At 35.4% G+C, this 12,314-nt stretch overlaps 3 protein-coding genes across 3 annotated transcripts; 2 read left to right on the top strand and 1 right to left on the bottom strand.

Annotated features, from left to right (window-relative positions):
• The first annotated feature begins 1,848 nt into the window (after nucleotides 1-1,848).
• LOC137940196 (protein PELPK2-like) lies at nucleotides 1,849-2,428 on the top strand. The gene has a single exon (XM_068785131.1). The coding sequence runs from the start codon at nucleotides 1,883-1,885 to the stop codon at nucleotides 2,258-2,260; it is 378 nt and encodes a 125-aa protein (XP_068641232.1). The 5' UTR covers nucleotides 1,849-1,882; the 3' UTR covers nucleotides 2,261-2,428.
• Nucleotides 2,429-3,451: 1,023 nt separating this feature from the next.
• LOC137940082 (calmodulin-like protein 5) lies at nucleotides 3,452-3,772 on the bottom strand. The gene has a single exon (XM_068785002.1). The coding sequence runs from the start codon at nucleotides 3,770-3,772 to the stop codon at nucleotides 3,452-3,454; it is 321 nt and encodes a 106-aa protein (XP_068641103.1).
• A 3,353-nt stretch (nucleotides 3,773-7,125) lies between these two features.
• LOC137940080 (protein PLANT CADMIUM RESISTANCE 2-like) lies at nucleotides 7,126-8,570 on the top strand. Its single transcript, XM_068784999.1, has 4 exons — nucleotides 7,126-7,306; nucleotides 7,387-7,458; nucleotides 7,624-7,836; nucleotides 8,494-8,570. Exons 1-4 carry the CDS (start codon nucleotides 7,126-7,128, stop codon nucleotides 8,568-8,570), a joined length of 543 nt encoding a protein of 180 aa, XP_068641100.1.
• The last annotated feature ends 3,744 nt before the right edge of the window (nucleotides 8,571-12,314 follow it).

Raw genomic sequence — 12,314 nt, 5'->3', positions numbered from 1 at the left:
AGCTCTATTGTGGATGTCTTTTACTGCATAACATACTTAACACACATCATTAGTGACTACTTGATTGTGTTATCATCAAAATTATCTTAGTCAGGATCTTGAGATCAATATATGACTGGGTGGATTTGGAGCCATTATCAACTTTTAGGTAGTATATGATTTGAAACTTCAATCCTGACATTAGAGAGGCAATCCAATAAAGATTGATGTTAGTTGAGTTGAGTTGTTCTCGAGAGAGTGGAGAAAAGAAACCAAGGACGAGAATGAATAGGATAAGAGAGAGAGGTGTAAGGACTATGAATACAACCTATCTCCACATTGGTATGATATTGTCCACTTTGGGCCTAACCCCTCATGGATTTGCTCTTGGGCTTTTATCCCAAAAGGCCTCATACCAATAGAGATAGTGTCCACACTTATATATCCAAGATCTTCCCCACTTCTAGCTAATGTGGGACTTTGGTCATATACCCAACAAGAGGTGTATAGACGAATTTGAGCCAAGAGGAAGAGGCTTTAATGCACTATACCATACCTTGAGGATATATTTATAGTTGTGTGAAAGTGTTTACAATGACTATAATGCCCTTAAAGCTACATGCTTAAAAAGGAAAATGACAGAAGAGGATATACACCAGCTAACATAATTATAATTTTATGCCATTTTTATAAAAGTTCGCCTTATTTACTAGTCATGCCACCTCTACACACGTGGGTGTCTCTTAACACATAATTTAAAAAATTTATCTAGAAAGTCTTCAAATTTAAGTCCTTGATTGTATGAGGGTCCATTGGACCCACTAGCTGTGTTGGGATTAGAACTGGTTGTTTTGTAAATCCAACTATAAACATCAAAAACTGGTTTACCAGGCCTAAATTAACCAACAAACTGTAGTTCTTTAACAGAAGTACCTACAATGTCAGTAGACAAAGGAGATTGAAAGGGAAAGTGTCGTGAAAGGAAACATAAGAGATTTGAAGGGACTGCAAATGGATTGGAAGGCATGGGTTGATGATGTAAATGAAGTGCAATGGCGAGCTTCGGCGAGTAATTCACAGCAGGAAGGACCTGAAAGAAGTTTAAGAAGCCATGATATGTTACAGACAAATGACGTGGGAAGTGTGATCGAAGAGAAGTTCTTGGTGATGGAGAGCCAAAAAAAGAGGTTTGATCTTTCGTGAGGGATTTTACAGTAGGATTACAATCAAGTTTCGTTTGTTCAATTTCTTTTCGTCCATATCTGTTAGAATGTCAAAGGAAACTGCAGCGTCAGAAGTTACAGGTACCTGTTTTAAAATTGACAAAATTCACGACAAATGAAAAAGGAGAAGCAATCTTATTAAGAACGGTCAAATTTTATGATAAGATGAGACTTATATCTCTAAATTTTTATATTTAAGCCAATCAATTTCAAACTTTGAACTTTTGCCGGAGTTCTGTAACTTCAGCCATTAAAAGATTTTCGTTTTGGGGTCCAATAAACAATCAGACTCCAGATCAGAATTACTTGACGCTTACTTTAACTAAATTATTAGGCGTGGACTGTAATTAAGAGTCAATACATGTTCAGGTCGACCAATCAGATCAGGTAGGTACTTGGTAGTTACAAAAAATATAGAGGTTAGGTGAACCATTTTGTAATAGATTAGTTACAGCCATTTTTGTAATATATCGTTGTTCTCTACCCACCCATCTGCAGGAACCAAAACATGGCTTTCATCGGCATTTTCATGGGCCAGAAGGTGAACAAACAATCTCAGAATTCAAAAACGCTGCTGCTTCTTCTTCTATAAATACCAAAGATTTGATTGAGCTCCTCCAACACAGATTCTTAGCAGAATCTTGAACAAACAGCTTAGCTGAATCCTGATAGCAACTGTCATGGCTTTATCTCGCATCGTCTTCACTCTCTTTATTGCATTGCTCTCTCTGAACATGGGCAGCAGCGTTGCAGCTCGCCATCTTCTACAAACACCAATACCAACCTTGCCCACGATCCCTTCTCTTCCGAAGCCTACATTGCCACCATTACCTTCCGCTCAATTGCCACCATTGCCGACCATGCCAGCACTTCCGAAGCCGTCGCTGCCACCTTTGCCGGCCGGTGCATTGCCGACTTTGCCTAAACCTACACTGCCCACCATTCCGAGCTTGCCTGCTGGCTTCCCCAAGGTCACCTTACCTCCTTTGCCTTCGACTCTCCCTCAGATTCCCTCAATTCCATTTCTCATTCCACCTCCTGCAGCACCTAGTCCTTGAACCCATGAACAGAGTATTCTAGCTCTTTGCAACAGTCGATTACTGTAGATTTGTTACTCATTACTGGGATGTTGGGATTATGACTATTTATCTTAGGAGTCTGTTCTGGGACTACTGTTGTATTGTTCTTAGTTTGGATTCGAGTTACTACTCTGCTACTGCTATTTATGTGTGTACAAGTGTTTGGTAAATGAATAAAACTATTTGCGTCTGGCAGATGAAAATGATTCAGTGAGACTTTTTTTTTTTTTTTTAAGCCAGCATACTATTTAGACGATAATCCTTAATCAAACGAGGATTAAAGGTATTGTGCCTGAATTGATGAATCTTATCTGTATGTGAGCAAACGCCTTGTTTGAATTGTAATGGAAATGTAATATTTTTCTATTAGAAAATGCTTTTCTACTTTCAAATTTGATAATATATAATAGCACTTAATGAAGGCTGTAAGAAGTTTAGTTCTAACCAAAAAAATTTCTCCTTTTTTCTTTGTTCAGACTTATCAAATAAGAATCATCCAAGCCAACAAAACAGAAAAAAAAAAAAAAAAAAAAAAAAAAGAGTAAGAATCATGGGTAAAGCCAAGAAAGATTCATACCTGCGTGGAAAGGAAAGCATATTAGAAGCATACGATAGGTGTTACGTATACGTGTGGCGAAGATATTTTAGATATTTTGATGGTTCAAAGATAAAATATGGAATTCTACAGAGAAGCATAATTTGTTAACTATCTCTGATAATGATTAAGATTCAGGGTTTTGACTAATAGTCTTAATTTGAGCTTTAAATTAGTTTGAATTCTTCTTGGGTAGAGCTTCAATTCAGCATTTTTGGGGTAAGTATTCAATTGTCTTTTCGATTCATAAGGCAAAAGTAAAATTACTGTCTTCAAGTGAGACTTCAGCATACCCAGTGTATCAAAGAGAATAAAAACAAGAAGTGCAAGTAACATGTTACCGCCGCCAAGTTTTTCACAAGGAGGCCAAACACAAACTTTAGTAACACACATATATGTAACATTTGATTGACACTGTAGACCTATATAAGTACTACACTTGGGATCACACCATATGAAGCACAAGAGAAGACCACATAGTTGTTACTCATCTCTTGTTGCAACAAACATGATAAGGAGCTCATAGGAGACAACCACTAGTTGAAGAACCACAAAGGATAATTGAACAAATATTATTACTTCACTATCTTGATTCCCCAGCGCTTCTGTGCATAGGCAGCAAGATTATCAATCTCATCCTTATCAATGAACCCATCGCCATTGACATCGCCATGGTTCATGCCGCGGAAGGACTTCCATGGCACGAACCACTTGTCAGCTTTGCGCAGGGCATTCGTCAGCTCCTCCTTGCTTATCCTCTGATCTCCATTGCGGTCGAACTGCATCAACCATGCTTTGAATTCATCTGCATTCATCTGGCCTCGCAGTTTTTGGTTAAGTGGTATCCCCTGGTTATTATTCAGGTGTCCTACTGGCTTTGAGTTCTGGAGTGGCATCTTGAGGTCTTTCTGGTTCTAATTCAGCTCTACTAATGGTTTGCTTCAGGCATCTCCTCACTCTTATACTCTTCCATCTCTTAACTTTTCTATTTTCTTTCTTCTTTCCTTTCATCCTTACCCCACTTGAGAATCATTCGAGATAAACGTGAACGCCAAGTTGTGATAATTATAGAATGGAGAATATCATCAGATTTTGAAATCTTTGAGAAGAGGACGTAGTTGTTTACTTTTTACCTGGCAATCTTAAAATTTTAATCGTTTACTTTGTAAATGTAGTTTACTTATTTCATTGGAAATGATTATTTATACAAAATTAAAAATTCATATTTTAATATTTTCAATAAAAAAAATTGGAAAATACTTTGCCTCAAGTTAGCTTTAATAAAATTAAAAATAATAGTTGGTGAAAATTTCTGGAATTTGATTTCTTAAAAATTAAAGAAAAATACTGCAAAATATTTTTAATTATTTAAGAATTAAGATTGAAATTTTTTAAAAATATGTAAAAAAATTGGCTGAGAAATGTGTTTTGAGGAAAATAAGAAAAATTGACGTCTTAGTGTCAATGCCAAGTTTAGCCAAGTGTGAAAAGACTTAGCTTTTTTCTTTGTCCTTTTTTCTTAGTCTCAAGTAGAGCAATCTAATTTAATGTGTCCAATTGATATTACTAATTGGAGTGAGTTTAATTTTTTTATTTCAATAAATTTGATCTCATAAATCAAGCTAGTCCATACAGAACCAGCAAATTAGTCAATCGACTTAGGGTCTGTTTGGAACCCCTAGAAAAGAAAATAAAATGAGAATTTGACCATTAATATTCCAAAAAATAGTTAGTAAAAATAAGATAATGATCAAATTCTCCTTTTTACTAACTATTTTTGGGAATAATAATAGTCAAATTCTTATTTTCTTTTCTTTTCCATAAGGTTCCAAGTAGACCCATAAAGAAGTTATCCCTCCGAGTACACCTTCTAATCCCCCCAGCTATAGGTGTATCCTTTTGGGCATTTACACAATATCTATAAGCAAGTGTGTGATATCAGTTATGTGAGGCCATTACATAAAAAAAAAAAAATCTTAGATCACCTTAGATAGTCTGACTGAGGTATATTCTAGGTTATTATTGGTTTAGACCATTTGGAATGCTCCGTTTTACTATTGTTTGGAAACTTTACGGTCTCAAGATAATATAGAAGATGGTTTATTGAAGATATAAGCTTACTAGAACAAGCAGGGGAAAAACCTTATTTTTAGAATATTTAGGCATAATTATTTTGTTAAAGTGTCATATAATGTTTCGCCAAGTTTAATTACTCTAAATGCATTCAAGCTCAAATTACTGAAATGTCTCATACAAGTTTCAGAAATTAGTACATATTATTACACTATTCCCTTCCAAATGAAATTTCTTAGCTAGTGAAGGATGTAGCCAAGTGTGAAAGGAACTGGCTTTTTTCTTTGCCCTTTTTTCTTAGTCTCAAGTAGAGCAATCTAATTGAATGCATCCTATTGATATGACTAATTGGAGTGAATTTATTTTTATTTGTTTTTTGTTTCAATAAATTTGATCTCAACAGTTTGGATCATAAATCAAGCTAGTCCATACGGAACCGGCTTAAGGTTTGTTTAGAACCCTTAGAAAAAAAATGAGAATTTAATTATTATTATTCCCAAAAATAGTTAGTAAAAATAAGATAATGATCAAATTTTATTTTTTCCTAACTATTTTTTTGGAATAATAATGATTAAATTCTCATTTTTTTATTTTCTTTTCCATGGGATTCCAAACAGACCCAAGCTGCTACTCCGAGCACACCGATCTGTTTCAATATCTTCCGATGAAACATGTTTCTCATTATTGAATTGAACAATTGCTCTTACAAAATCGTCTCATAGCAAACTATAAGTCTTCACAATTAATACAACTACGTCTAATTCACCCCACATAATGTCAGGGACTCGGTTCTTCCACACAAAGAAGGAGAAAGATGGGAGAGAATCACTTTTTCAGTCACATGAGCATCACCTTCTAATCCATCCTAGAATTATTTTTCAAGCATACACATAGAAAACTCCAGAAAAAAAAAAAGAAAAAAAAGCAGTGAATTAGCTCTACTGGATCTTCATGTTGAGATGTTGCTGAGCATATACCACGAACTTGTCAATCTCCTCCTTATCGATCTCCTGGTTCCCATTCTGATCACTCTCCTTCATCCCCTCGTGCGCCTTCCACCACGCGAACCACTTATGCAAGCTGGAGATGGCTTTCTTCAGCTCCTCCTGGTTTATCTTCCCATTCCGATCCATATCAAACCTCATCAGCCATGTTTTGAACTCCCTTACGGACATCTGCCTCTGCGGAAGGCCACTTGAGTGGCAGCAGCCCACGATAGCCATCGTTCTTTCTTCTGTTTTTTCCGCCTTTTCTGCAACTTATCTTTGCAAGATGCAGCTCTTCTCTATCTTCTCGGTGATGAAAGAATCTAACTGTCGCTACAGGCTTAAATTGATTGCCAAAGAGAATATATGCTAAAGGTAGCCACTTTCGTTTAGAATCTTTGGCCTTTAACTCGATGTTTATTCTGAACGTGATTAATCATTTTCTACCTAATCATAAAAACGTATTTATAGACATAATTTGTTGTTTACAAGGAGCCGCAAAGTAAATTATGCTTGGTTGGCATTCTAGAAGAGCTTAATGACGAAGTTATCTTAGAACGAGATCATAAAAACATCATCATATATGAGTGTTGTTCTTCATTATTAGACTCCACAAAAGTAGTACAAAATAATATTATAAAAACTGATTTGAAGAGGTAGCCTGATTTAGTTGTCTGAATCAATCGGGTTTGACCACCAATGAACGTTGGATAACATTATATTGATGTCATTCTCTATTGAAAAAATAGCAAAAAGATAAGAATGAGACTGATTAAGTTCTTCCAACGAACTTGAGAGGTATGTGACTTTGACTGAGATAAAATAATGAATTTCCATTGTATATTGTGGCAAAGTTGTGGAAATTGCATAAACTTATTTAATTTTTAGTAGATGACAGCAAATACTTCAGAGCCAGTTGAAAGTTCAAATTGGCTTCTTCTTGAAGAAAAAAATTAAAAAATAGTGTGCCTGAGGGAAGATCATTCAGTGTTTTCATCTTCCAATGTCGATGAGTTTCCAAGAAATTGCACCAGTCAACTTACTAAATTAGAAATGGGTTTTATAAACATTTAAAAGAGAGAATGGGTCTCCCTCTTCTCTCTGTTGTAGTTTTTTAAGGAATCCCCCCTCCATTGACAAAGTCTCAAAAACAGACTGGGTTCTCATCTCCTCTGCAGATCAACACAGAAATGTATCCTCATTCTGGTCATGAGCACACCCCAGAGGCATACCCTGTCCCAGTTGCACCGGCTCAGGGCATCTCAAAGAGTTCCAACCAGCCCTACTTCCTTCCTTTCTCCGGTCCGGCACATCACGGCCCCCGCCAGTGGTCGACCGGTCTTTGCCACTGTTGCGATGATCCGGCTAACTGTGAGCACAACCTCAGTTCTACATTTATTCCTTTTCTGCTACTCCTGTCTCATGTTTTTGTTTCTCTTGCTTTGCTGAAGGTTTGATCACATGTTGCTGCCCTTGCATCACCTTTGGGCAGATCGCAGAGATAGCGAATAGAGGGTCTCGCTGTAAGCACTCATCCACACTTTCTTATGAAAATATGCGCAAGTGATCTGTTGTTTGTGTTGGAAATAAAGAACTGAATTCACCAAAACAAATCACTTTCAGAAATCAACTCAACGATTGGTTCTTTCCTCTTACCGTTTCACTGATCACTACTCATCACTGTGTAGCTTGTGCAACAAGTGGAGCAATATATGGCCTGCTGTTGGGTTTCACCGGACTCGCTTGCTTGTATTCTTGTTTTTACCGGTCGAAATTGCGAGGTCAGTATGATTTAGAGGAGGCTCCCTTTGTGGACTGCCTGGTGCACTTCTGCTGTGAGACTTGCGCATTGTGTCAGGAGTACCGAGAGCTCAAGAATCGCGGATTCGACATGGGAATTGGTATTCTTTCACAATCTTATAGCTTGATTATAAAACCATAACGAAAATCTATAAAAAAAACTCTTGTAGATCTAAGATTCATTGGGTTATCTACAGGTAAGATGATTGTTGTCTCTCTTTGATTTTCAATGGTTTCTTCAACTGTTTGCGATTGATTAAGAGGCCAGCTGCATTTGATCTCGTTCTATGCATCAAACCCTCACCACTTATAAGCTTCCTCACACTAGAGTAAACCTGACTTCACCCTTTGAATCGTCGTCTTTCAGTGATATGCAGATCAAGTTTCTTTATTATGTATTTGTTGCATCTGTTTGTGTTTTTTCTTCTCTGTTTTTTTTTTTTTTTTTTTTAAGAGTTTGAACCATACCCACTGAGGTGCTGCAGCTTGGAGTAGCCGCTGCCAGTCCTCGCTTCTTGTGCCTTGTGCACACCACGTTGCGATTCTATTTCCAATGAAGATCCATTCGAGATCCTCGCCATTTTTTTAATGTTTATACAAACGAGTGCTTATACTCCCAAGTGATTGATGGAAATACTATTTTTCTGAGTTTGACGCTTGAAATCTGTTTCTGGGTAAAATACACGAGAAGCTTATGATGAAAACCCTACTTTTTGTAGAGTCACTTACTGAATTTGTGTTATTTTTGGTCCATGAAGGGTGGGAAGCTAATATGGAAAGGCAAAGTCGTGGGATCACAACTCCTCCAAGCATGGTCGGTGGCATGATGAGATGAACTCCAATTAGTGGCTGCTCGTGGTCTTTCATTGTTTCACCATGTGTGCTATATTATGTACCAAATATATCCAATTTATGGACATCAACTCTTTTTCTCTTTTATAGCCAAGTGCCCTCTAGGAAATTGTGATCCAATGTCTCATTACTTGAACTAGAGAATGTCTATTTTGTTCCATTGGGCACATGCTTGACCCAGGACAATATCATCCAGGCACAACTTAATACAAAGGTTGGTCCTTGTCTCTTTCTTTCTTTATTTTGATAGACGACCTGAAAATAGGAATATTCTATGATCAAAAGTGAGGTATGTGAAATTTCTTTGTAGAAATAAAATTGGCATACTATGAACATGTACAAGAGAATTTTACATGGTTTCGCCCTAGGTGCATAATCCTCGCATGGAAAGAGAGAATGATAATTTTTTATTTAATCAGAGTGATTTCTTAAAACTATTATATTCCCATTTATAAGCAAATACGAGAATCTGAATCATTAACTCAAGGCTTCAGTTTTTTTTTTTTATTCATGTAGTTAATTATGTGGTTTGTATGATACAAAAAATCAAGAAATTTTCTTTTGATTTTTGGAAATACTCTGAGAACAAACCCTTTTGTTCTAGTAGCAACATGGGATTGAGTGGTGGATCAATATTCTATGATATCAATAATCTAAGGTTAGAGAGTCCAAAGACAACGCAGCCATAGGGAGATAGTCACAAGGCAACTAACTCTTACTTTGACTGGTTCAATGAATTATCAGAATATTCGATGGGCAGTTGGCCTACAATGAAGTCAAAAAAGGCAGGCACTAAGCTTTTCTCTTTACAAAATATTTTAAATAGATTGTCTATCATAATTGTTATTCATTCAAAATTTATGCTCAAATATTCCTATAGAGATTAGCCCTTTGTGGGTTAACAAGCAAGGAATAGTTGAAGTCTTGGAACATGTTAAAAATGGTTTGATGCCTGAATTGATCCACTACCCTAACAACTTCATTTGGGGATCATTATATGCAGAATCCTAACTGTTCTTGCTGAATTACATCTTCATATTCTAGTTGAATTGATAGTTTAAGACCCAAGGAAATTCATTATCAGAAAAACACTTTGGACTTTAAACTTACCAATAACCGAAATAACTATGAGAATATGTGTAATTCAGACATCTACATCAACTCTTGTACTTAAACTCTTTAGGAAAAGTTGTTTCTTTTATTCAAAAGGGTGTACGTTTTCCTTTTATTTGTGTATTTTTTAATTATCTTTTGAGAGTTGTTCTAGAACCTAATAATAGAGCTTATTAGGAAATCTTTTGAGCTATGATTCTGAGATGATGATTACTAATAGGGGAACATAAAAAACAAAAACAAAATGTCTCATTTGTGGTGTGTGTTTTTTTATTACTTGCTTCGATTTAATTTTGGCATTAAAGCATCGAATTTTAAACTTAGAATCTCAATTCACCCCCTCATAAGAAGCCACTGGACCAAAACTTAGTATCAAAGTAGGCTAAAACTTTGAAAGCAAAATCTTAGTTGCTTTCCTTGAAAGGTTTCATGGCATCTCAAGAAAAATGTTTCTTCCTAAAGGATAGTCAGACAACCAACCCCAATGTTCAATGAGGTAAACCATGTTTATTGAAAGGTAAGAAAGGAGTTATTCCTTCGATCTATGGATTGTGACATATGGCATGTTACCAAGAATAGGTCATTTTAACCATTGAAAATGGTTGATGGCTATTTGATCTCCAACTAATATGGAGAGGTAACTAGGGTTGACAAGGAGTAGTATAGAAAAAAAAACTCTTAAGTCAATAAATCTTCTCCTATGTGCCTTAGGTCCAAACAAGTTCAATAAAGTCTAGTTGTAAAACCTCAAAAGTAATTTGGAACAATTTAGAGAGGACCCATGAAGGAACCACCCAAGTCAAAGACTCTAGGGTCAGCTTACTCATTGCCCAATATGATGAATTTAAAATTAAAATGGATGAATCTATAGATGACATGAACCCTAGATTCAATCATATCGTAAATGAGTTGAACATTCTTAGGGAGGAAATATTCCTATAGAGAGGTAACGATAAGGTTCTCAAGGCACTTTCCAAGTTATGGGACATGAGGAAAACCGTCATTCGTGAGAATGGGAATTTGAGATCCATGAGCATTAAAGAGCTATTGGGTATCCTCCTCACTTATGAGATAGAACCAAAAGAAAAGGATGAAGAGTAACCTAAAAAGAAAAATATTACTCTCAAGGCAAGATCAAACTTGAATGATGGATTTAGTGAAGGGAACTAAATTTCATATACTTTTTAGGTGGTGCGAATATAAGCATTGCTCTAAAGATATTTTAACAAAAAAAATTTGAAGAAAGTACTTTGAGGAATTAAGGATATGAATAAAAAAATAACAGCTCTTATACTTCAAAAGGAACGAAGTGCACAATGAATCTCTTCATACTTCCAAGTATAGGCGCTTTTAGACTAATAGATGGATAAAAGGTGACGAAGTTTTACCCAAGTCGGAGATAAAAAATAATTCCTCTATGAACACGATGATTGAGGAAATTTAAAAAATATTTTCAATAAAGAAGTTTTGAGATGAAACATAGTAATGAAAACTTTCAAACATAGACTTTCCATATAAGGCAATTACTTTTTAACACAACTTTGATCAATTTGCAAAGAAAATATTCAAGAGATGATTTCTAGAATAAGAGGGATTGAAGACACTGATGAGCAGACAAGACTTTAGAATGAGCAAACAAGAGTTTCTAATTCAAAATGTTCAGATTTTGTCAAAAATAAAAACTCATAATGGGAAAGACTTCTCTTAAGGAAACTAATGTAATATGAGATCAAACAAAAGAAACTTTAAAGGAAGGAAAGATACTCAAGTTGGTAAAATCTTGACCATATTTTGAAAACAAATAGAAAACTTAACCAACATTAGCAACTCAAAAAGTGAAGCAAAAAAATCAACTTAAATTCGGATCTTTGCATGCAAAAGGATACAAGCATGACTTTTGATTATTCCAATGTGGATATTTGTCTTTAAAAATATCATATTGAGAAACAATTTATTGGGATTGAAAGTAGACTCACATAGCTTTCTTTTGAAATACAACTCTCAATATAATTCCTCAGTAATATTGGTACAAACCATTCAAGAAGTTGAAGTTTTTTGCTACTACATGAAACTTTTTTGTTGCTTGATCTTTGTTGCTTCAGATGTTGATTTCTCTTTCTATAAAAATTTGTTTTCAACTATTTTTTTCCAATGGTATATAATTTTCTATATGAAACATATGGTAAGAGAGTGAAACATCCAATGAAAAATAGGAATTGGGAAAGAAAACTTGCATTAAAACGAGAAACTCTATTTTTTTCTTTTTCTTCTTCTGTCTCCCTTTCTTCTCCTTTTCCATCTCAGATCTTTCCACACTCTAATACCATGTTGATTTCTAGGGACAACATATAAACACAAGAGATCTCAAGGGAAAGAGAGAATAGAGGAATTCTAGTTTTTGGGAGAGAGGAGAGAAGAAACCAAGGGAGAGAAGGATGAGGAAAAGAAACAGAAGTGTATAAATGAATTTGAGCTAAGAGGAAAAGGTTTAAATGCTCTATCTCATGCATTGAGGTTATATTTATAGTTGTAAGAAGATATTTACAATATCCCTAGGGCTATATACTTCAAAAGAAAAATATATAAGCATATACACCAGTTTACATAATTACAA

This window comes from Aristolochia californica, unplaced genomic scaffold (genome assembly GCF_029961685.1).
Source record: "Aristolochia californica isolate CCGP_79_NKW_82.1479 unplaced genomic scaffold, dmAriCali1.0.hap1 SCAF_9, whole genome shotgun sequence".
Classification (NCBI taxonomy): domain Eukaryota; kingdom Viridiplantae; phylum Streptophyta; class Magnoliopsida; order Piperales; family Aristolochiaceae; genus Aristolochia; species Aristolochia californica.
This window is presented reverse-complemented; position numbering and strand designations above follow the sequence as displayed.

Excerpts from the sequence above, each read along its gene's own strand:
- LOC137940196 (XM_068785131.1), top strand. The coding sequence starts at position 1,883 with ATGGCTTTATCTCGCATCGTCTTCACTCTCTTTATTGCATTGCTCTCT.
- LOC137940082 (XM_068785002.1), bottom strand. The coding sequence starts at position 3,772 with ATGCCACTCCAGAACTCAAAGCCAGTAGGACACCTGAATAATAACCAG.
- LOC137940080 (XM_068784999.1), top strand. The coding sequence starts at position 7,126 with ATGTATCCTCATTCTGGTCATGAGCACACCCCAGAGGCATACCCTGTC. Across the intron at positions 7,307-7,386 it reads TTGCGATGATCCGGCTAACT|GTTTGATCACATGTTGCTGC; the intron begins GTGAGCACAACC and ends GCTTTGCTGAAG. Across the intron at positions 7,459-7,623 it reads AGCGAATAGAGGGTCTCGCT|CTTGTGCAACAAGTGGAGCA; the intron begins GTAAGCACTCAT and ends ATCACTGTGTAG.